The 25,169-nt window shown below is 48.1% G+C and overlaps 3 protein-coding genes across 4 annotated transcripts in view; 2 read left to right on the top strand and 1 right to left on the bottom strand.

Moving 5' to 3' along the window:
- FABP6 (fatty acid binding protein 6) overlaps positions 1–12,612 on the bottom strand; it is a 40,130-nt gene extending 27,518 nt beyond the window's left edge. Inside the window, exon 1 of the mRNA XM_060634905.2 lies at positions 12,533–12,612. Coding sequence (XP_060490888.1) covers positions 12,533–12,556 — 24 coding nt within the window. The 5' untranslated portion in view covers positions 12,557–12,612. The remainder of the gene's footprint in view (positions 1–12,532) is intronic.
- CCNJL (cyclin J like) overlaps positions 1–16,475 on the top strand; it is a 108,858-nt gene extending 92,383 nt beyond the window's left edge. For both annotated transcript variants that reach the window (XR_009610768.3, XR_009610766.3), the window contains one exon: positions 15,578–16,475. The gene's annotated coding sequence lies outside the window, so the exon portion shown is untranslated. The remainder of the gene's footprint in view (positions 1–15,577) is intronic.
- The window catches only part of PWWP2A (PWWP domain containing 2A), a 128,491-nt gene that overhangs the window by 37,160 nt on the left and 66,162 nt on the right, over positions 1–25,169 (top strand). The window lies entirely within an intron of this gene.

Below are 25,169 nucleotides of genomic sequence, written 5' to 3'. Positions count from 1 at the left end.
AAGTTTGCTCACAGGAAAGCCAGGAAGATGTATAGAGGCCCCAGAGGCCAACCTAATACCCAGTTCAAACCTCAGCTCTGAGCATGCGACTCCTGATCTCAGGGTCTTGAGTTTGAGCCTCGCATTGGGTGTAGAGATTATTAAAATAAACTTAAAAAAAAAAATCTCAGCTCTGAGTCTCAGTTTCCTTATCTGTGAAATGGGAATATATTTCTATCTCCTAGGCCTGAGATGATTAAATGAGATATTGCAAGGTGAGCCCTAGCACAGTGTTATCATATAGTAAGCACTCAGGAAATGGGGGGAGTGTGGGACCTGTCCTCCGAGTCCCTATGTTCTGTTGGGGACACATGTCAGCTACCACATGAAGAATAACATCATTCATGCAGTAGCTTCATCTGTGGTCTGACTTCATCCCCACAGTCATGCTGCAATTTGTCAGTATTTGGCAGATGAGAAAACAGCTCCAGCAACGCCAAAGAACCAGCCCCAAAGCTCACAAGACAAAGCCTGAGCTGTAAACAGGGGGAGTTACAAATTGATGCCTGTGGCCAAGTTGCCTGTTTTAGCGCAGTCTGCAAGCTAGGAATGGTTTCTAAGGTGTTTTTTGTTTTTTTAATGTTTATTCAGTTTTGAGAGAGAGGGGGAGGGAGGGAGGGAGAGAGAGACAGAGAGAGAGAGAGACAGAGAGAGAGAGAGAGAGAGAGAGGGAGAGAAACTGAAGCAGACTCCAGGCTCTGAGCTGTCAGCACAGAGCCCAATGCGGGGCAACTCAGGAACAGTGAGATCATGACCTGAGCTAAAGTTGGAGTCTTAGCCTACTGAGCCACGCAGGCGCCCCGGCTTTTACGCTTTTAAAAAATATATAAAAAAGAATAAAATTTCTTGTAACAATTATAAGAAATTCAAATTTCAGCTGCCATTAACAAGGTCTAATGGGAACAGCCTGGCTCATTTGTTTAAAGGCTGCTTTCGCTATAAGGGCAGAATTGAGTACAACAGAGACAGTAGGGCCTAGAGACACTAAAATTTTCACTCTCTGCCTCTTTATAGAAAGCGGGGGACGGGGTTGCAGCGTGGGAGAAAATGTGCAGACCCCTACTGGAGGGTACCCCTTCCCTGCAACAGTTCTCTCCCCAAGGTGGTAGGATGGATAAATGGCATCCAAAACAACCCAGGGTCCACTTGAAGGCCTTGAGGGAAGGTATTTTCAAATCCGAAGAAGGCGCGTCATTACACAGACCGCTCTAACCTGGAGGGGCCTTGGAGAAATGGAGCCCAGCCGCCTCTTTTAGATGACAAAAACTGAGGCCCAGAGACGGAAGGCAACCTGCCCGAGGCCACCTAGGACCCGGCGGGCAGCCAGGTCGGGGGTGGGGGTGGGGTGGAGCCTCTCCCCGGCGGGCAGATGCGGGCCAGCTCCCGGGTGTGAGGCGCCTGGGGCCCCTGGGGCCTCTTCCGTTCAGTTGGGCCCCGGGGGCTGCAGGTCCCAGGGCCGGGAAAGCGGGCGGCCTAGGAGGCCTCTCTCGGGCGGGAAAGGGGAGGGGCCTCGGCTCGCCCACCGCTGCTCCCGCCTCGGCGCTGCCCCGGGGCTTGCCCTCCCCGAGCCCCGCCGGCTGTAAGGAGGGAGCGCGCTCTGCCGGGGGCTACCTGGGTCAGGGGATCGGCCCGGCTGTCTTTTGTCTTTCTATTTTGCAAAGCACGAAGACACGCCCGCTCCCCTGGCTCCAAGAGCAGCAGGGACGCGCGCGGCGGGGGAGCGGCCGGGAGGCGGGGGGGGCAGCCCCGGGTGGGGCCCTGGAATCCGAGCCCCGCCCCAGCCGGTTCCCCTGGGGGGAGCCGGGAGGGCCGGCCCCAGGGAGTTCAGCAGGCTCCTTTCGGTTGCAGCCTGCAGAAATAAGAAACCGACTAGCAAACATTTATTAAGGGCGGGGCTGAGGATAGGTGCGCGCAGAGTTCGTCGGTGAAACTGTTAGATCCTACGCCTCCACAAGCCCGAGCTTCCCGTGGCGTCCATCGTCCCTCACCTGGCCCTGGCTGCCACAAGGCTCTGCACGACTGATTTGACCCAGATTTCCCCCCTTCCGCGACCACCCTTCCCTCGTGCCCTCCGGAGCTGCAGTCTTCAGCAAACTGATGGATACTCAGCTTCTCCGCACGTTGCTTTCACCTTCCTGCCCTGAAACCTGCCCACCCCACCCAGGACCCCAACCTTACAACCCCTTCGTGGGAAGCTGTTAACTTTCCCACACACTGCAGTAGATCGGGGCGTGGAGGTGGGGGGTAAGGGCACTCTCTTGCTTGCTCCTCGTGGAGCTTTGCAACCCATTTCTCCTCCCTTTGCCTTCTCTACTCATTAAGTCCTGTGGACTTACTACTACCAGTCTAGACGGCCCACAACCCCGCTTGTTACTGAAGGGAAAAAAACATTCTCCTCTATCCTTCAAGCTTTAACTGCTGAACTAAGAGTTAAATTTACATGGGATAGATTAGCAGGAGACAAAACACCACAGTTTTATAACGTGTGCTCAGAGGCCCAATAGTGAAATTGAGACCCAAAGAAATGACTAAGGCATACTTTTTAGACAAAGGGAATAAGACTGAGGAATCCACCAGACAAAATTTAACTTTGGGAGCTTTAGTAAGGAATGCTAAACAGAATTCGGACTGGGGTGGGAAATTAGTGAGAAGTAACAGGCTTGTTCATACAGCTTTCTGGGCTCTAAATTTCCCATCTCTGGATAAGGCTGTCTCTTTACCTCCTGGTATAGGGAGAGTGCCTTTCACGTGGTAGCTTTATTTCCTGCTTTAAGGCAGACAGAGAAGGGTCTGGGTGTCTCACTTGCACAGGCTGTCTCTTTGGTAACTTTTATTTAAAATCACCACTATGCCAGGGACACCTGGGTGGCTCTGACTCTTGATTTCGCCTCAGGTCATGATCTCACAGTTGGGATCTAGCCTCAAGTTAGGCTTTGCAGGGACAGCATGGACCGTGCTTAGGATTCTCTCTCTCCCTCTCTCTCTACCCTTCCCCTGCTCCTGCTCTCTCTCTCTCTCAAAATAAATATAAAACATGAAAAAAAATAAATCTTTATAATCACCAGTCTGCCAAAGTGGCCCATCTTGGGACAGCCTGCTCTTGGTCCCTACCTTACTTTCTCCTGCAAACTTCATTAAAGCAACTCTCACTGGTCAGACATCTCCCTTCCTCCTGTCACCCTCAACCCATCTCAGCCACTTCCTTCCATGGTGGTATCTTTAACCCCTATCACCAGCATTACCATTTTTTTTAAATGCTTATTTATTTTTGAAAGAGAGACAGAACCTGAGCAGGGGAGGGGCAGAGAGAGAGGGAGACACAGAATCTGAAGTGGGCTCCAGGCTCTGAGCTGTCAGCACAGAACCTGACACAGGGCTTGAACCTATAAACTGCGAGATCTTGACTTGAGCCAAAGTGGAATGCTTAATCGACTGAGCCACCCAGGCACCCCTAAGAGGTCCTCATTCTCTTTGACCAGCACCTCCTGTCCCTCTTTTTCCCTTCCCTTCCCTCTAGCATCTCGTAACTTCATCTGGACCTCCAACCTATTGTTTCTTTTAGTCACCTTCTCCCTTCCTTCCAGCACTATATCCTTCCCAGACTCGCCCTAGTATTAGTTTTGTATTACTTCCCCTTGAGTGGAATGCTTTCTTGAAAAGCTTTTGTTCTCCCACAGAAATGTCTTGGTTTTCCTTGTACTTCACTGGCTGACCCTTCTCATTCTCCGAAACAGGTTCCTCTACTAGGCATCAAAATGGTACACCCCACTCCCTCTCCTCACACATGGTCCTTGAACTCCTTAAATCAAGGCACTTCTAGGTGATCCTGTCCTATGCTGTGACTTTAAGTAGCACTCACAGGCCATCACACCATCATTGATGTCTTCAGTTCTGACTTCTCTGGGGTCCAACCACTAACTTGACCCCTGCACATGGATGTCTAGTAGTCATCTCAAAGCTAACATTTAGGGGTGACTGAGTAGCTCAGTGGGTTAAGTGTCTGATTATTGGTTTTGGCTCAGGTCATGATGTGACAGTTTGTGAGTTCGTGCCCTGCGTCTGGCTCTGGCACTGCACTCACAACATGGACCCTGCTTGGAGCCTCTCTCCCTCTCTCTCTGCCCCTCCTCCTCAAAATAAATAAACTTAAAAGAAAAAAAAAAAAGCTACCATTTATTCACTGAAGTGGCCCTCTGCTATTTTCGTGCTGATAGGACTCTCTCCCCATGTCCCCAGTCCTATGTCTTCCCCACTGCCATCAATGGCATCCACAACACAATTACTCAAGCCCAAACATGGTGTCATCTTTGATTCCTCTCCTCCCTTCTATGGCCACAAGCAGCCTCTCAGGAGTCCTTGTCAACTCCAAATGAGTCCTTGTCTCCAATAGGTCTGAACACTTGACCCCTAGATTATCACAACAGCCTCATGGCTGATTTCTGTTTCTTCCTCCAGCCCCTTCAGTCTATTCACACAGCAGCCAGAGTGACCTGTCAGGTCAAGCCACGCCTATGCTCAAACCCTGCTGTGTCTCCTATTTGTCTCCAAGTGAAAGTCCCTTCAGTGGCCAGCAAGGCCTAATGACCTGGGGCTCAAGACCTCTTATCATGGTCTGTTTAGGGCTGCTGTAACAAAATACTACAAACTGGGCAGCTTATCCACAACAGAAATTTATTTCTCACAGTTCTTGAGGCTGGAAGTCCAAAGACCAGGGAGCCAGAACAGTCAGGTAGGGGTCACAGACCTCTCTCTGTATCCTCACATGGCAGCAGGGGGCCAGGAATCTCTCTGGGGTCCCCTTTCTCAGGGCACTAGTGCCATTCATGAAAGCTCTGCCCTATGACCTAAGCACGTCCCAAAGCCCCCACCTCCTAATATCAGCACTCAGTACTTGGGGATTAGGATTCAACATATGAATTTTGAGGGGTCAGAACATTCAGACCATAGCGCCTCTTGGACTCCTCTCCTGCTAGTCCACTCAGCCACATGTGCCTTCCTTCCCCTTCTTCCTTCTCCGTGCTCATTCCCCCACAGGGCCATTGACTGGTAGTCTCTTCTGCCTGGGAAGCTCAGTCCCTCACCTCCCACATTTGGTTCAATGTCACCTTATTAGAGCCAAAAGAAGGCACTTTTCCTCGTAATCATAAGGTCTTCTTAGGGGCCAGAGGTGACACTGTTGTTGACAAGGGCAGGAAATTGTGTCTGTATTGCCCTCTGATGAGTACTCTGCACCTTGCAGAGTGCCTGGCACACAGGAGGCACTTTGAAAGTATTTTCAGAGTAAGTGAAACCAAATCCCCTGCAGCCTTAGGGCCTTTGCTCAGTGGTTCCTTCCCCCCCCCCCATCCCACCCCCCCCCCCCCCCCCCCCCCCCCCCCCCCCCGGCTCTGTGCCACTGAAACGTCAAGGTCCTCTCCCGGTGCAAAAGCCTCAGCTTCTCTTACATTTCCCTGATGACACTTATCACCTAAAATGCTTGGTGTCCGGCTCCCTGACCTGATGTAAAGTTATAGTCTCCTTTCCCAGTGGTATCTGACCACAGGGAGATAGGTTCTCGATAAAGACTAACTCGATCACATGAACATTTGCATTACTATACTTCTCCCTGACCCTCCCAACCCAGCGCTGAATAGTGAAGAGGGAGGAAAAGTCCTTTGTGTTTTTAAATCAACTCTGTTCCTAAATAACTTCTAGCAGCCACAGCCCAAAGAACCATCCATTCATACATTTATTCGACCAACCTTTATTAGGCATCCCCATGTGCCTGGGGCAATGTAAAGTGCTGTATACATTAGTTATATATACTTGATATCCATTTAATCTTTACAGCTCTATGACATAGTGTTATTACCCATTTTACAGATGAGGACATTGAGGAACATGGCAGGAAGGTCTAGAGTCTGCTAAACCTTAAGACCAGGAAGGCCTGAAATTCAGCCCAGAAGTTCTAGCCAGACTCTAGACAGAGCTGACTGGATACCCTTCAGGCATCTCATACTCAACAGGTCCTTAGAACTTGACTTCTCCATACTTCTCTTCCATGGTTCATCACCCCTACTCCCACGCTTCCATCTGCCTGTCATCCCAGCAGGAAACTGGCCTCACAGATCTAATGCAGCACCAAAGCCCTCCTTATCTTTGGCAACTCCACCAAGCCAGCTTCTAGGCATCTGTTCCCACCCCATACCCTTCCTCTGGATCCTGAGCTTTCTAAATGCATCATATCCTGCAGCAGTTCCAAAGTGTCCCTCTGTCCCTCCGATGTCTTATCTTGAGCATAAAGTCCACACTCCAGTCACTTGTTGAATCTCCACTTCTACCTTGCTCCTTCTACTCTCCCTAAAGCTCTGGCCCCAGCTGTGGCTCAGATTGGAGCTCTCTTATACCTCTGGGCCTCCGCTGGGCTGGGTTCCTCTCTTTGTCTGGACAAATGCTTAATTGGCCCATAAGACTCAGCTTGGTCTTCTCTATCCCCTAAGACTAGATGACGCCGTGACATCCAATGCTCATCCCTACCCTACTGGAATTGCTTGTCTGTCTGTCCTGTTCCCCAGGTAGAACATAAGCTGCAGAAGTGCTAGGATCCCATTGGTCTTGGAAACAAGGGCCTGGCAGACAGAGCAGGCACTCAGTAGCACATTCGTTGAATGAGTTTTCACAGTTGTCCTAGTGCGGGGCTGTCACACTCATGTAGTGGAGTGGCCCACTTTGGAGTGAGATAAATGGGTTCGCGTCCTGCTTCTGACAGTGTTTGTAGGGGTGACTTTAGGTGGGGTGCTTGGCTTCACTGGGCCTGGCATCTTCCACCTGGAAGATGGGATGATAGAATCATCTCCAAGTGGTTAAATTAAAAAGCATGACTGGTGGGAAGAGCTTTGCAGACAATATTTATTAACTAGTGGTTCTGCCTACTTCTGCTGCTCAGCAGGATATGGTAGATTACAAAGATGAGGATTTGATGATCAGACTGCCTGGGTCCAAACATTGATTCCTCCATGATTTAGCTGTGTGACTTTGGGCAGGTTACTTAACCAACTTGAGCCTCAGTTTTGCCATATAAATTGGGGTAATAGTGCCCCTAGGATCTCCGCAGGGTTGCCAGGAGAATAAAATGTGATGATGTATATAAAGCAGTTAGCATGATGTCCCCATAATGGGTGGCTGTATTTTTAGCCATAGCTAAAAATGTAGCACATTTGGAGATCATGACCAGAGCCAAAGTCAGATGCTTAACCAACTGAGCCACTCAGGTGCCCCTAAAGCTTGTTTTTCATACTGAATGGAGGATTTAAGGGAATCGCAACATCTTGACTTTAAGAATAAACTGGCAATCAGTGAGACTGGGGGGAGGGGGAGAATAAACTTCCGATTTCCCCCTGACCAAAAAAAAAAAAAAAAAAGCACATTTGAGTCCTGTAATGTAGTGTGATGGGCAGGAACCCTGGGTTCTCCATAAGTGACTTAGAGACAAATTCCTTCTCTCTGCTGTTCAGTTTTCACTGAACAAAGGGTCAGCTCAACTGGCTCCCTCGAGCTCTGAAGTACCTCAATTCTGAATCCTGCCTGCTCTTTGTCACCCCTAACACTATCTGGCACCCTAAGGAAAAACTTTTCCAAGGAAAGAGGACAGGCCCTTTTTCCGTCCCTTCAACTCTGCTCCTCAGCCTCATCAAAGCTGGCTTACTCTGTGACTCAACCCTCTGGGGTCCCTGTGTTTCTGGCTTCCACTGGGTGCTAATGGGTTAATCTGAGGCACTAATGGAACCCACAGGAACTCAGTGTTAGCTCACTAATGGGTCGCCCCATCTGCCCTCCCTGTAACATAATGCCTTCACCCTGGTAAAAGGCACTCAGGGATTTCCTGTTGGCTCCAATCTGCTGGTTTCTGACATATTGAAAGGCAGAGGCTGAAGAGGGAAGGAGGCAGACTGATAGAAGAGGGGACAGGATGAGGGAGGCTCTGAATCAGCAATCAGGACACCTGGGCTCCCATCCCAGCACTGCCACTGACTCGCTATGTGAGCTTGCGTGAATCCATTCCCCTCTGTGAGCCTCAGTTTCCTCATTTGTGGCATGTACAAGTTAAGCTGTAAATGCCTTGCTGGAGCTAACATTCTGGAATTATCCAATCCTGTCACTTTCTCGGCTGAGGGGTGAATGTCCTTCCAGCGTCATTCAACCTCCACAACTATTGGGCACCTACCATGTGCCAGTTTATGCCAGGCACTGTGGACAGGGGGTGGCAGTGTGCAAATGAGGCGCTGTCCTACCCTACGAGTTCCCAGGCCCTGTGCTATTCTGCTACAGCTTGTCTATTCACAGCATGGAGGAGAGCAAAGAGACCTCCATGCTTACTGAGAACCTCCTGTCTGCCAGACTGAGGGCACAGAGCAAATACAGATGGCTGCAGTTCTTCCATTTCTTTACGTTTTCTGATGACACCGTGTTTTGTCACCTCCTAGCCTTTGCACAAGCCATTCCCTATGCTTGGAATAGTCTTACCTCCCCTGTTTTTTGCCCATTTAACTCAATTTCTTTTTCAAGCCTTGCCTGCCTGCCTTCCTCTTTTCTTTCCCCCCTCCCTCCCCTGCTTCCTTCCTTCCTTACTCCTTTCCTTCCTCCCTCCCTTCCTTCCTCTCTCCCTTCCCTCCTTCCTTCCTCCCTCCTTTCCTTCCTCTCTCCCTTCCCTCCTTCATTCCCTCCTTCCTTCCTTCTCTACTTACAGAGCACTTACCATATGCTAGGCTGTGCCCAGGGTTTGGGATCCAGGAGTGAACAAGACACACTCTGTCTCTGTCCCCTGGGAACTTATGGATTCTTTGGGGAGGAAACAGCCAATTAAACAATTTCATACACACACACACACACACACACACACAACAATACAATAATTTAAGTTGCAATGAACATGAGAGGGACAGAAACAGGGCTGAGCTAGAAGGGTGTGGGGCAGCACTCTTGCAGGTGCATGTGCATAGCTCAGAGGCAGGAAAGCAAATGGCTTGTTACGAGAATGGAAAGGCCTGTATACTGGAGCATTGGAGGGAGGAAGGCAAGCAGGGAGGCTGGAAACAGGGCCTGGCTGGAGCAGATCAACCTAGGACTCCTCCCTCATGTTTGGATACGTGCTCACCCTTTATTTCCCCATCACAGCAGGCATCACAATGGATCATCACTGCCTGCTCATTTCCCTGATCCCCCAAATAGACCACAAGTTCTTAAAGACAGAGACCACTTCCTGACTTCCTGTAAGTGTTGTGCCCTTTATTCGTTTTTTTTTTTTTTTTAATGTTTAGTTTATTTATTTTTAAGAGAGAGAGCAAGCACACACTTGAGCAGGAGAGGGACAGAGAGAGGGAGAGAAAGAGAGAGAGAGAGAAACCCAAGCAGGCTCTACTCTGTCAGTGTCAGCATGGAGCGCGATGCGGCCTCGAACCCACAAACTTTGACATCATGGCCTGAGCCAAAACCAAGAGTAAGACACTGAACTGCCCCCCCAGGAACCCCTCTTTTTTTTTCATAAAGATTTTATTTTTTTAAAGTAATCTCTACACCCAACATGGGGCTTGAACTTACAACCCTGAGATCAAGACTTGCACACTTTACCAACTAAGCCAGCCAGGCACCCCTACCCTTTATTCTTGACTCACTGAATAAAGCAAAATACTAATCATCCATAGACCTGCCAGACACTGTCTCTCCAGTCAGCTTCATGTCAGTTCATGGCACCACTGTTCATCCAGCAGCTTAAACAAAATGCCCAGGAATCATTGTGGACACTTTGATTTCCATTTCTCTCCTCTGGCTATCCAGGAAAAGACCTGTCCCCTCTATTTCTCACCCCATCCCGGATCTGCCATGACCTCTGCCCTGGTGCCAGCCTCCATGAGAGCTCTGCGGCCCTCTCTTCCATTTCCCCCATCAGCCCACTCCCCTGCTTTAAATATTGGCAAGTAATTTTTTTTTTTTTAACTGTGCAGATTGAAAAGCAAAACAAAAACAAAAGCACAGTCACTTCCCACTGTGCTTAAAATAAAATCTTTATCCCAGCCTACAAGTCCTTGCTGGGCCCCAAGCTCCTGTCCTACACTGTCCCCTTTCCTTTTTTTTTTTTTTTTTTTTTAATGTTTATTTATTTTTGAGAGAGAGAGAGAGTGGGGTAGGGGCAGAGAAAGAGGCGGAAGAAGATCCAAAGTGGACTCTGTGCTGACAGCCGAGAGTCCATACAGGGCTTGAGCCCATGAACTGTGAGATCAAGACCTGAGCTGAAGTTTGATGCTTAACCGACAGACCCACCTAGGTGGCACTCCTCTTTGCTTTGCTAGCCACACTGCTCCGTCTCTCTCTCCTGAATTCCAAGGTTCGTTGCTGCCTCAGGATCCTTACATGTGCTGTTCCCTCCTTGTGCTCAGTTATTTGTTTATTGTCAGTCTTCTTTCTCTCAAAGGTAAATAGCATGAGAGCACTCATCTGCCTCAATCCTAGCTATAGCCCCACAAGCCTTCAGTTACTTGGTGTTGAATGAATGAAAAGATTTACCTCTTTTATATGCCAGGCTCTGTTCCAAGCACTTTGCATGTAGGACCTGACTGAATCTCACTGTAGCAGAACCTGAGAGAGGAATGGAAGCTTGGGGAGGTGACGTGACCTGCCCAAGGTCATACAGCCAGGAAGTCATGGAGCCTGGATTCAAACAACCTGCCGCCCGCCCCGCCCCCCCCCCCCCCCAAGACCACACTAGCAACTGCAATGCTACACTGATCCCCACAGCAAACCCTCATGTTTGAATGAACAAATGAATGATTGGGCAAATGATAAACACCTGGACAGAGTGGCATGACTGAATGACAGACAATACCAGCTTTCAGAAGTTCACCATCTTCAATTTCTTGGGTCTCTGTTTTGAAGTGGGGAAAGAAGGGAGCACTCTCAGTGACTGAGGATCCTTGTGTGTGACGCACGGTATCCAATGGCCCTTGTGGTTATCTGCTCTGCCCAGAGTGACTGCCGTGACAGCTTGGGCAATGGTAGCGTTGGTAGCTGTGGGCTCCCCGCCCCCCCTTACCGGGCAGCTCTGCTATCTTTTGAGAGCCGTGGCTCTGCCTGGCTGCCCACCCGCCTGCCAGCCAGAGCTTCTTAGCTCATCAATCATGCCGCCCTGCTCTGCCAGGCTGTATCTGAGGAAGACAAGTCAGCTGAAGACAGAATAGGCCTCAGGCTCTGGAGGGAATGGAAGACACTGCAGGTAGCTGGGGGGCGGGGGGGGGGGGTGCCCAGAGAGGCAGCCATGTCTGGCCCAATCCGGGCTCTGCTAAGGATGGTCGACTGGGGTAGTAGGCAGGGGCAGGGTTCCCATTAGAAAAGCAGTGGGTGAACAGAAGAGGTGGAGAAACAGTTGGTGAGGGGCCAGGGCGGTTTCCCATTGCAACTGAAATTGAGTCTCCCTGAGTGCCCAGGGAGCTGACTGACAGCTCTGGGAAGGCGGACGGTTCAGGAGGCGGATTCAGGGCGGCTTGGCTGCCCTCCTGCACAGCCAGCTCCCCGGGCTCGCCGTGGCTCAGCTTCCCAGCACCCCCTGCTCCCTCTCCACCAAGGGGAGGGGAGGGGAGTGGCGGGAGAGGTTGAGGCATCTACACCTTGGCTCCACCCTCTCCTTTCTCAGATAGGAGCCGCTTGGGATTGGGATTTGCAGTCTCTCCCCAGAGAGGTTCTGCTGAAAATCAAGATGTCTGAGTTGAAAATTCCCTGGAGACCTCCTAGTCCAGAAAGACAAATCGGCAGGCTTTTGTTTTTGTTTTGCTTTTCAGTCTGCACAGTTAAAAAAAAAAAAGAAAGAAAGAAAGAAAAAAAAAGAGTTGCCAACAATGAAATAGGAATAGATTGCACATAAAAATCTGATTTCTAGTTGCCTTTAAAAAATTAAAAGATCTGGCAACTTTGGGCTGGCTTTCCCAGAGCCTAGTAGAGGCAGCTCCCAACAGACCCCACCACCATGTCTGCTCACCCTCATCCCTTTGTGTCACTGCACCTGCTTGGGGGCTTGGAGTGGGCTGGGCCTTTCGAACCCTCACCTATTCCACACCCCCTCCCTGAGGAAAGTGAGGCACACAGCACAGTGAACCAGGAAAGCAGGGTCCCAGGAGTGAACACCCCGGGGCTGGCAGGTCTCCTAGTTTCATATCCCAGGGCTGCCTCTTTTGCGCTGTGTTCTTGGACAACTAGCTCAAGAACTTCTCAGAGCTCCAGTTTTCTCATCTGGCAGTGGAGACAATGGCGGTACCTTGTGAGGAGTAAACATGTAGCACTGCCCTTTGTATGTTTACAAGGAAAATACTCTTAATTTTGAATAGTGGTATGTATGCTAATATATATGTTTCCGTTAATATCAACTCCCACCACACAGACCACTCCCACCCTTAGCAGCTTAAAACAGCATTGTATTCCTGTCTTTTGCAGTTCTGTGTGTGACTTGGTTCAGATGGGTGGTTTTTACCTGGGATCTCTGGTATGGTGGCATTGTGGTCACACAGGGGCTGGAGGTGCAGTCATTTGAACGCTCGACGGGAGCTGAACATCTCAGATGGCTTTCTCACACACCTGACATATGATATTAGCTATCAGCTGGAGCTCAGATGGGACTGTGGACCACAGTGTCTACATGGCACCTCTCCATGTGGCTTGGGCTTCTCCCAACATGAGTAGAGCTGGAGGCGGAGATTGTCTCAGAGGAAGCAAACAAAGAGAACCAGATGTAGCCACATGACCTTTTATGACCTAGGCTTAGAAGTCACATAGCATCACCTCTACAGTTCTTTATTGATCTAGGCAGGTGTAAACCCACTGAGATTGAGTGGGAGGGGACAGAGACCCCACCTGTCAAAGAATGTTGGGGCTATGTTTTAAAACCATCACAACACATAGGTAAACTGAAAAATTAGTCTCCCTTCCACCCCATTCCCTCAGGGCTGAATTACCCTCCCTAATAGCAACCACTAATCCACTGCCTGTGTATCTTCCCAGAGAGAGCCCACATATACATGGACATGAGAGTTTTATACATATAGAGATATCCATACTATTTACTCAGGTTATCCAAGCACTTCTCCAACTCAGGAACCAAACGGACTCAGATAGCCTCTCAGATTAGCTATTTGCTCTCAAATGCTTGCTATTTGCTATCTGAAACGAAATGCAGGAGTCAAAGATTCCAATAATGCAGCATCCCCTGCTATCGGAACCCTCACTATCTGAATTCAGAAACCAAATGGGTTTGGGTAGCAATAGATGCTTGCATAAATATACATAAAAACACTCTCCCCCACGCAAAGTGTGAGTATACGAGACATACTGTTCTGTTCCTTGCTTTTTTCACTTAACAATTTATCTTGGAGATCAGCCTGTTTCAGCAGGGTCTCATTCCCTGTAAGAGCACAGAGCATTCCATTGTTCCAATGCACCCTAATTTGTTTAATCAAATTGGCCACTTGCTTTTCCCCCCCAGTCTTCTGCTAATCACAACCCACACTACAGTAAGTAACCTTGTCCAGAAGTCTGTGTGCCCTTGGGTAAAGTTACCTGTGTGATAAATTCCTAGAGGCAGAATTCCAGGTCAAAGGGCAGGGTTCCTGTGACCATCTCTACTACATCCCAGCAGGACAGGCTCAGCCTCCACATCTTCTCTTGCACTCTGACCTGCATCTTTTGCCCTTGCTCATGCCATCACCCGTGGGATCCTGCCGGCTTCAAGGGCAGCAGGTGGTAGCTGCCTGCCAGCTGCCCACTGAGGTCCTGCAGGGGCCCGCAGTGAGGAGGGGAACGACAAGGCCCTGCAGGGACAGGGATGATGGCCTTTGTAAAAGGAGGACGTGGGGAGCTGGGAGGCACCTCACCCACTTATTTGCCTCCTGATTTCTAGCAGCAATTGCGTCTGTTTCTCTCAGACCCCAAAGTGGTTGCTGAGGTGATTTGGGTTGCTCCCCCTTTAAAGAGAATGAGAGCTTGCTTCCTGGGACAGGTCCTGCACCCAGCTGTGCAGAGCTCTCTGTAGAAGCTTCCAGATGTGCAAAGGCCAAGAGGAGGAGGTATTATCAGGAGTCCCACTTGCTCTTCCTCTTGCTTTTCAGTGTCACAGGATGCTCACAGCTGCTGGGTTCCACTCCTGGGCTTGCCATGGCATTGAACCAGGAGTCAGGGACCTAAATTCTTGCCCCCACAGTGTGTATCTTCCATTCCCATTTATGGCACAATCATCCTTATGTGCCCTGCATTTTTGTTATTGTTGCTGTTCTCTACCTTTGAAGCCTCTTGATTCTTTTTTTTTAATTCTTTTTTTTTAATGTTTATTTATTTTGGGGAGAGAGAGAGAGACAGAGCCCAAGCAGGCAGAGCAGAGAGAGAGGGAGACAGAATCTGAAGCAGGCTCTAGGCTCCCACCTATCAGCACAGAGCCTGACGCGGGGCTCACACCACGAACCCTGAGATTATGACCTGAGCCAAAGTCGGATGCTCAACTATTTGAGCCACCCACGCGCCCCATGTGCCCTGTATTTTGATGAGGAGGCTGTACAGCATGTATGCATGTCATTTACTGTTTGGTCTCAGATCCATTCTCTGCCCTTCCCCCGCTGGGCTCAGCATCTAGGACTGAACTACATTTCCCAGGATGCCCTACCCACTCGTTTTCTGTGAGGTTCGGCCAATGGGAGGTCCCGGCAGATTAGAGAGCTGGGGGCGGGGGGGGGGGGGGTGGTGGGTGGGTTGGGGGTGGGCGGATGTCAGGATGTATCCCCAGCACCAGCACTTCCGCAGTCTCTGGTAGTGACTCCAGAGGATGGCCCTTCCTTCAGCGTCCTAGCTCCGGGCAGCATGGCTCTTGGGCTGAAGTGACATCTACTCAGCCCTGGGCAAATAGTGATCTCCCACAGGTGTTAGTCCCTAGGTTGCCCCACCTGTCCTTGGTTTCCATCCCTGCTAGCCTCATTAAATAGTTGCCCATATATATATTTTTTACTTATTTATTTTGAGAGAGAGAAAGAGAAAGAGAGAGAGGAGAGCTCATGTGCACGTGCGGGGGAGGGGCAGAGAGAGAAGATCCCAAGCAGGCTCTGAGCCAGCCGTCAGTCAGCGGAGTCTGACTCAGGGCTCCATCTCATGGGAGATCATGACCTGAGCCAAGATCAAATGTCCGATGCTTAAGCGACTCAGCTACCCAGGCTCCCCTGCCTGTATTAACTCCTCTTGAGCTCTCTGCTGTGAGTTTTGATTTCCTGCCTTGGACCACTACTGTTGGGTGGGTGAGCATGTGGTCGGTGAGCAGGTCTGGATTCAAATCCCAGCTCTATGAAATACTAGTTGTGAAACTGACCTCTCCGTGCCTCAGTTCCTTCATCTGTAAAGTGAGAACAATAATAGTACCTACCTCCTCAGTTTATTGTCAAGGTTAATTCAACTAATAGTTTATAAAGTGCTTAGAACACTGCTTGGATATAGTAACAACATTAATAATGTTTTGTTTTATTTTGTTTTTTGTCTCATCTAGCCCTCACAACTTCTCTGAAAGGGGCTATTATTGTCCTGATGTTACGGAAACAGAAACCAGAAAGGTAAAATGACTGAGGCCACATAAATGTAGCCACGTGACTCAGACTAGGCCAGTCAGACTTCAGTTTATGCCCACTCTATCCTGAAGCCAATCCAGACCACCTTCGGGGGCCAGGCTGGGGACCTTGCGCGAGGCTTCTGCAGCTCCCAACCTGACTGCCCGATACTGTGTGGTTTGGCCTTTCTGTCACCATGTCCCTCATCCCCAGCCCATTGTTGCAAAGAGAAGGCCAACAGTCAGCAGCCTGTTCCCCAGGCCAGAAGGAAAGGGGTGAGTCTGTGTTTGGGGAGGGAAAGAGGTAGGTGGTGGCAAAGGAAGCACGGGGTCATTTTCACCCTCTTCGTGTGACCAATCACTGAGCTCTTCTTCCGTGGCCAATACTGAGCTCTGGCCTTTTCATGACAAATGACTTAAGATTTTTGTATCTGCATATAAAGGAAACCCAATTCAGTTGGCTTAAGGAAAATGCTAATGACTTGGCTCCTGGAACTGGGAAGTCCTGGAGTGGATTTGGCTGGAAACAGTGCATACTGATGTGTACTACATCATCATCACTGTCCTCATCATCATTAGCATCATCATCTTGGCTCTATTCCCTTATAAGAAGTAATCTCATCCACAGACAGACAGGCTTTCTCTAAATCCTTATTCTCTAGCCCAGGAACGTCAGGGAGAAGAGATCTTTCCCCAAGGCAGACTCTGGTTGGCCTGTGGGAGTCTTGAGTCCACACTAGGGACCAATCACTCCTGGCCAAGAAGGGGATATCATGATTGGCTGGCATGGTCATTGCCCCACCCCTATGGCCAAGATGAGACCAAAGCTCTGTGATGGAAAGTATCAGCAGAGCACCTAGAACAATCTGGATCCCAAGGAATGGGAAATATAAAAAAAGAGTAAATGAATGAATTCGTGATTGTGTCACCTGTTATACATTGCTTTCTTTAATCTGTACTATTATTAACTTTATTTTTCAGAGGAACAGTTAGGCACAGAGAGGTTGAGTAAGAAGGTCACACTTAATGGCTCAGCCAGGATTAGGACCCAGGATCGCCTGCCTCCAAAAGACCTACTTTTACCCAGGATAGTTCCTTTCCCACAGGCCCCCCAGGGCTCAAGGACATAGGTGAGAAGGGAAGAATCTAGAAGGAGAGGGGGTGGAGAGAAGATGGCAGACTTTGCTCTGGGTCCTGCCTTCAGTGGTGTACAGTTATTATCAACAGAAAGGTCCAAGCCTTCTCTGTGGGCAAGGAGCTCAGAGATACTTGTACTCAAGGACACTGTTGCAGTCCCTTGACTGAGGACCCTGGCTGGGGATCTCTTAGCTTGTTTTCTTTTCCATGGGCGTGAGTCAGGCTTTTTGCTCTGGGCTCAGGTTTGGGGCTGAGCTATAATGCTTGCTATCTTGCGTCTGTACATGCAGGAAGCTGTCCTCAGCAAAGCCAGCATGTCAAACAGCAGCCTAGCATATCCCTAATGGGAACCCCCTGCACCTGTCCCCACTCCAACTCTATGCCAGACAGTTCCTCTGATAGACCACAGCCTCTTCTGTCTCCTTGAGTTTGTATTTCATGCTGTTCCTTTTGCCCACCTGGAAAGCACTTCCTTCCTTACCCTCTATCCAGCTGACTCCTCAACATATGGAATTCAGTTCAGGGGTCACCGCCTTCAGGAAGCCTCTTTGACATGCCTGCTGCTCTCTTCCTGGTGTAGAGGCCTCTTCACTGTGCTTATTTTTGGCATAACACTAATCACATTCTGATTAAATTCTTTTTACTGGTCTGTTTTCTTCATCAAATCCTAAGATCTCTGATGAAAGAACTTCATTTCTGAACACAGCTGGTGCTCCATAAGTGAGTGGTGAATTAACAAATGAATCAATAATTGATTTTTTTAAATGTTTATTTATTTTTGAGAGACAGAGAGAGCACAAGCAGGGCAGGGGCAGAGAGAGAGAAAGACACAGAATCTGAAGCAGGCTCCAGGCTCTGAGCTGTCAGCACAGAGCCCAATGCAGGGGCTCGAACTCATGGGCCATGAGATCATGACCTGAGCCGAAGTCGGACACTTAACCACCTGAGCCACCCAGGCGCCCCACAAATGAATCAGCAAAGGGCAACACTGGGACCTGTGCCATTTGCTTTGCAGGTCTGGGCACTGACCATGACTGCTTAGGGTATATGTTGGGAGTACAGGCAGGGCAGGGATGTAGCCAGGACATCTGAGTCTTCATGGGCGAATCACTCTGATTTCAGTCAACCGGCGCAGGTCTTCAGAGTCCCAGGTCACTTCTGGCTTCTCTCTGTCCTAAAAAATAGATGAGAAAATTTAGTTCTTAGGTAAATTATAGAGTAACTCATAGACTTGTGTGGAATGTTGCAGTCATGGAAGCTGTTGTCAGAGGGAGATTTTTTGCTTATAAAAAACTTTTCCTATACCCTCTTAGGCTCATTGTTGGGGTCTGCAAATTAAACTGAAAAAAAGATCTGACCACAGAAAAAATGACTCCAGGAGGTGGTTAGAATTTGGGTTCTCATAGGCGATAGGAGGGAGAAGGGTTTATAGGAAAACAAATGACCATGAGGGAAGATAAGTTGGCCCTTAGGAGAACAGATGAGATGATAGTTTTGTGATAATGTCTGTTTAGGTGTGGTGATTCTAGTCTTGAGTTAGTCTTTCCTGGTTGCTTCCCAGAGGCGATTTATAACAATGAGTTCTTTTGAGAAGCTATGCATTTAGGGAGATAAGACATATCAGGAATTCAAATGCCTTCTACCCCAAATAATTTTGGTGCTACAGTAGCATATCATTGAAAAATTCAGGGATTATGAGGTGCCTGGCTGGCTCAGTCAGTAGAGTATGTGCTCCTTGATCTCAGGGTTGTGAGTTCAAGGTCCATGTTGGGCGTAGAGCTTGCAGAAAGAAAAGAAAAGAGAAAAGAAAAGAAAAGAAAAGAAAAGAAAAGAAAAGAAAAGAAAAGAAAAGAAAAGTCCAGGGATAGGATACTGCATCAGTTGAAGCTGAATCCAGGGGCTCAACCCATTTTGTCTTGAAGCTGAATCCAGGGGCTCAACCCATTTTGTCATCTCAGGTCTTGATCTCTCTCTTATATACATCAGTTAATTAATTAATCCATTCCACTCTCCCCAGCTCTAATTCTCTCCCTCTCATTCCATGCTGTCTTCTGTGATGGCTTCATTCTCAAGAAAGCTCCTCCCATGTCATGACCAGATGGTCTCCAGCAGTTCCAGATGTGCACCAAACCAACTGTTGGCAGTTCCTTTTTTCCCAAGAGTTCAAGCAAAATTCCTTGGATCGAGTCTCATTGGCCCAGCAAGCAGAAGAAATTGGCTGATGAGCCACACCAGGCCTGGCACGCGTGCCTACCCTGGAGCCAGGGGGGTAGAAAGGCCAGGTCAGCCTCACCCAAACTGTATGGACTAAGAGTGGAGGAGGGGTGGTTTCTGGAAAGATGACAAGGATGCTACTAATAGGAGTGGAGTGGATTCCAGGCAAGGGAAAACCACAGATGTCCTCTATAGACAGCAAAGTCTACAGCAAGGAAAGCTGAAACATACAGTCATAGAATCACAGAGTTTCAGAAGGTTGGAGCTAAAAGACACCTTAAAAGTGGACTCATGCAGCCCTTTTTGTGACAGCTGCTTGCCTAGTGCCCCAGGGAGTCCCCTACTGTCCCAGGCTGATGCCTGAATCCTGGGCAGCCTGGGGTATTGAGGAAAGGGTCCCCCTGGGATTCTGCCTCCTTCCTCACTGTTTTTCTGCTGAAAGATTCTGGGTCACAGCTGCCCACCAGGGGCCTTGTTTATGCTCCTTCCCGGTGAGCTCTGGGCTCTGGCCATCTGCCAGGCTGGCAGTCAGCCACACCGACCATGGGCTATACACTCCCTCCTTGACACAGAGGCCCAGTAGGAAAGACACCCAGGGAGCTAGAAGCAAGCCAGGAAGCAGGGAGCGGTCCAGCCTGAGGCAGAGGCCTGGAGCCCTGCTCAGGCCTAGTGTGCTGAGTCTCCCCTCCCCCCACCAGCCCTGGGAGCCAGGACCCACCACTTCAACCACAACTGGAGCATCCTGTTCAGACCTGTTCAGACACTCCTGAGGCCCTGGGCCATTGTGTTTCTCCCAAGTGAGAACTGAAAGCAAGAGGAAAGCATGGTTAACCTAAACAAAGCTTTACAGAATGGAAAGGCTGGGCCTTCTCTCTCTCCCTCAACCCTCTGCTCAACAAGCAGAGGTCTGGAGGCTCAGCAGAGGCTGAGCCAAGTCTCAGAGAGATTCCTCTGTGACTCTTGCCATCCTTCCCTCCTTCATGTCCTCCTTCCCTCTTCGCTTCCCCCTTCACTTCTCACACAGAATGTTCCGGCAAAAAGGTGCTTTAAAAACACCAACTCCAGAGATTGCAGATTGGCAGCTCATAGTTCAGAACATGTTGTATTTGGCCCTCCCACTGTTTAAGAAATATTTGAGCCAACATTTTAAAAATTGGGAGATTTCACATAAAAATTCACATGTCTAGCTTCTTTAGAAAACTAAGGTCTGTTAACCCTGGTCCTGTGTGTCCACATGGCACCAATTGTTGATGGTGAATGTCAGCAGCTCCTGTGTACAGGGAGTGGACTACAGTTCCCTCTTGTCCCCTCCACTGAGACCAAGTGCCAGTTTCCATTTTCCTTCATCCTTGGCATTTTCGTTTTTATTATTTTAGATAGTTTGCCTATCTGGCACCATCAGAAATAGGAAATGAAAGACTGAGAGAGTGGCGTGATTTAAGGAAATCAGAAGAGAAATGTTTCTATCATTAGCTTGGCCCAGTGAGCATTTGGGTTTGCAACCCCAATCTAAACAATACCCTAATTTTGCAGAAAGACTACTCTGGGCCCAGAAGGTCCAGTCCCTCTCTTGACCAAGGATGCAGCCAGTAGAAAGGTATCTGCACCTGTACTTCTTGGATGGGGAGGCGGCTGTAGGTGGCTTTATGTTTCCTCCACACATACCTGCCCTCTCAGGAGGGATGAGGACAGTTTCTGAGGAAGCATCACTCTTGTCTCTGTGTTTCTGTCTTAAAGGGGGAGACTTTGCAGAGGAAACTAGCAGCCACATGACAGGTCTGGGACACCCTGCTGTTAGAAGCCTTCCAGGAAGGAGGGGTGGGGTGGGATAGACCCAGGGCTGTCAGGAAGAGGCTGTCTGGGAGCTGAGAGCTGCCTTGTTCTCTGAGGCGCTAGGCTCTGTGCAGTGGTCTCTGGGAGACAGACATCATCTCACCAGAGGGAAGAAGTTTTTATTGAATCTTGCTGTTTGAAGAATGAGCTGCCTGGGGAGGTAGAAAGTTCCCACTCCTGGAGGTGGTCAAGCAAGACTGAAGGCCATTGATGGGGATGTTGTAGGGAGATAAGAGGTAGAGAGTTTGGGTTGAGCTGAGGTTACTTTTTGGAGGTTCTCTGATAAGTATTGGAGGTTTGGGGAACCCCCTAAAATCACAAAGAGTTATGTGTCTCAGGAAAGTATTTATGGCTTTTTTTTTTTTTTTTTTTCAGATTCCCAAAGGCTCACCTGAGCCTACAAATAGGCTATTGACCTATTGGTAGTCAGGTAGTTGGCCAAGAGGCAGGTAGTTGGCCAAGAGGAAAGACAGTGTGAAGTGAGGATCACAAGACTGCCAGTGGCCTGGGGCCAGCTCTCCACGCCATTCATTAGCCATCAGCTACATCATTCCAGTGGCCACTCACCTAACTTCTCTCTGTAAGACAAAAATAATAATGGGACCTACTTTGTCATCTTATTTTAAAGGATAAGTGAACTTACAACAATAGTTGACACAGGGATTAGCTATTATTATTGCTAATATTCTTTTCAACTCAGATTCTACTGGAAACAGATTCATGAATTTTGAATGTATGTAACTGGCAAGCCTTATTATAGTCTTGCATTTTTGCAGGTGAAGCTATGATCCTTAGGCAGGATCACTTTAATAGTGAAACTTCAATTCGTGGTGGGCAAGGAGGGAAAGCTGCATAGCTCTTCTTTGAACTTTCTTTTCCTTTTTTTTTTCTTTATTTTTTTAACTGGTTCCACGCCCAGTGTGGGGTTTGAACTCATGACCCTGAGATCAAGAGTCACATGCTGTACTGACTGAGCCAGCCTGCTTAGAACTTTCTTAACGTGACCTTCAACTAGTTAAACTTCTTATGGCCTTAGTTTCTACATCTACAAAATGGGAGTCATGACAGCTCCTATTTCCTAGCGTTGCTTTAAAGATTAAATAACATAATTCACTTAAAGCATTCAACCAGTGTCTTGCGCATGAGAAAGCACTTGACTAACTGGGTAGGATATTCTTTATGAGGAGCCTGTAATCACAAGGTACTGTACAAACTAAGTCTCAATTGTCATCCTGTAGGTTCTGGAGATTTATTTTTTTTACATATACAGGCTTCCCTTTTAGAGCTAAGGCTCTTGGGGACAAGAAATGGCAGCCACCACAGATAGTGGAAAGAACATGATCCAAGAGTGGTGAGTTCCAGCCTAGGCTCCGACACTAATTGGCAGTCTCTATGCTTCATCTCAACATTTCATTTGTATGAAAATGTAGCTTAGAATTATTCAGCTGCTCCCCTCTGCTGATCACTGCTTAAGATGATTAAAGGAGACAATTTAGGGGATACAAACAAATGTATTTAACACTTCATGAAGCAGGTACTCTCTGTTCCCGAGGGTCCAGAGAACAGCAAAATGAGGCAGGAGGCAGGAAGCTTTTATAGGATAAAGAATAAGGAACAAGGAAGAGAAAAATAGAAAATGAATAAGGAACAAGGAAATGAGTGTAGAGCCCAGAGTTAGCTTGGCCTTTGGGGATTGGCTGCCTGGGTATACTGCCTTTCTGGTCTGCCAGACCATTTACAGGGACACAAAACTAACCTAAATTTCGGTTTGCTGACTTAGCCCCCCAGGCAGGAGTGGCTTCATGTTGGACCTAGAAATTTATTTCAACAGCACACCATGCTGACCTTTATGTGACTGATGTCATTTAATCATGGGATAACTTTGTAAAGTACCTTGTATTATTTTCATCCTATTTTACACGTGGAGAAATGGAGGTTCAGAAGTTGACTCCAGATCACACAGGAGGTAAGGGATGGAGCTAGTTTTGGGCCCAGGGCCTATGTAGTTCACTACTAAGCTGCCTTGGTTCAACACAGTGATTTCTAAGACCTCAACACAACAACGTCATATGTGGCCAAGAGTGAAAATCCTAGAAAAGCCAATCTAACCCTGGGCAGTTTTATTCTCCCCACTCTATCTTATCCTCCCCATGTCTATCTCCTTCTTACTTCTTCTTTTTTTTTTTTTTAATGTTTATTTATTTTTGAGAGAGAGAGAGAGAGAGGCAGGGGCAGAGAGCGAGGGAGACACAGAATCCCAAGCAGGCTCCAAGGCTCTGAGCTGTCAACGCAGAGCCTGACATGGGGCTCGAACTCGCAAACCATCAGGTCATGACCTAAGCCAGAGTCAGATGCTTAATCAACTGAGCCACCCAGACGTCCCTCTTCTCCCTACTTCTACCCTCAGTACTTGGGGGTTGCCTGGACACTAGTTTCCAGCAAAGGAGGTGCTGCTACAAAACACCCTCATTTTATTTACTCTTCCTTTTGAGGCCCTGGAGATACGAACTACTCCAGGTCCACATAGCTAAATACATCTCCCTGAGGCTGATGGTTTCTCAAAAGTTACTGAAATAATTTACCTAAAGTGCCCATTTGTCGTGTGGTGACTTGAATAAACAGGGCTTGGTCTAATCCCAGAGTGACTGTAGAGTGCCATTTATTTCACAATCGTTTATTAAATGCTGATAATGTGCCAGATACAGCCCTAGCTGCGGGGCTCTAGCAGAGGAAGGGAGAAGAATGAAACCAACAGGGACCCACATAAACAATTTCAGGGGAGGATAAACACCAGGGGAGCGAGAACAACAGGCGAGTGACTGAGAGTGTGAAGACGTGTGGCTGGCGTGGAGAGGGCTCTCTGAGGCAATGTGGCTGCCAGCAGGTTTGAACTCTGCTATGGCCCTCATTCCTCAGAAGATCTCCAGGAGGAAGGTGATGATCCTTATTGTACTGAGGACGAATGAGACTTCAGAAGTTAAAAAACTTGCCTGAGTTGCAAAGCTTAGAAGTAGCTGGCTGGGATTCCAACAACGTTCCATGCACTCCAAGTCCGTTAACTTCACCGGCGTTGTGTTGGCTTCACTATAAAATGAGTGGGGTCAGAACAAAAACAAAAACAAAAACAGAATAAAAAAAAATAAAACGAGTCAGTTAGACTAAGATGACTCCTTAAGGCCTTTCTCTAAAGTCATATATATAGGAAAATAAAATAAAATACAATCATATATGCAGGGGAGCCTGGGTGGCTCAGTCAGTTAAGCGATTGACTCTTGATTTCGGCTCAGGTTGCAATCTCATGGTAGGTGAGATCAAGCCCCACATCCGGCTCTTCACTGACAGTACAGAGCCTGCTCAGGATTCTCTCTCTCTCTCCTCTCTCTGCCCCTCCCCCCTGCTCTCATGCATGCTCTCATGCATGCTCTCTCTCAAATAAATAAACTTAAAAAATAAACTTAAAAAAATAATAAAATCATATATGTAAAGAATGGACAAAGGAGATCTGGTGGCAGCCAATACCCCTAAGAGCAGGTGCTCTATTTTCCCTTGATGCAAGGAATAAAACACTATGACAAGAGAACTGGGGAGGCCAGGCTTACTTATGTTCTGCCTGTGCACTGGGGTTTCAGGATATCAGTGGTTTAGCAGCTGCTGGAACAGGTCATCAGTCAAGAGACCAAATGCAAATGCCTCCCACCCCGAAATTCCTGCCTTGTGAAGACAAAGGACTTCAGACAGTCTCAGGGAAGGGCTCACCCAGGGAGACCACCAGCAGCTCATGCTAAGGGTGTGGAGCCTTTTTCTAGAGATTTACAAGCTGGTGGTTTCAGGCTCACAGGAGCTGCAGTTTTGGCCTCCCCAAGCTTCCCCCTCCAACTCTATAGCAAAATCAATTCCAGTGTCACCTCAGCTGTGAAAGGGTCTCTGACCAGACCATAGGCGGGGTTGGTCTGCTTGCCTGCTCCTGCTTCCCTAGCTCGGCTTCCTCCCTTTATTAGAATACCGCTAGGAAAAAAGTGATAATAATGAATATTTATTAGACCCTGTCCTAAGAGGCTTTATAAAATGATCTCATTTAATTCTTTTTGCTGTGGTGGTGGTAGTAAAATATAACATAAAATTTACCATTTTATCTATTTTGTTTTTACTACTGAAACAATTTTATTTTATTTTATTTTTTTACTTTTTAAATTCACGTATAATTAGCACACAGTGTTATATTAGTTTCAGGTGCACAATATAATTCAACAATTTTATACATTACTCAGTGCTCATCAGGATAAGTGTACTTTTAATCCCCTTCACCTATTTCACCCATCCCTCCATGCACTCTAAAAACTACCAGTTTGTT

The sequence above is a fragment of the Panthera onca genome, chromosome A1 (genome assembly GCF_046562875.1).
Source record: "Panthera onca isolate mPanOnc1 chromosome A1, mPanOnc1 haplotype 2, whole genome shotgun sequence".
NCBI classification, from domain to species: Eukaryota; Metazoa; Chordata; class Mammalia; order Carnivora; family Felidae; genus Panthera; species Panthera onca.
Note: the sequence above shows the minus strand (reverse complement) of the source record. Positions and strands in the feature narration are given on the sequence as shown.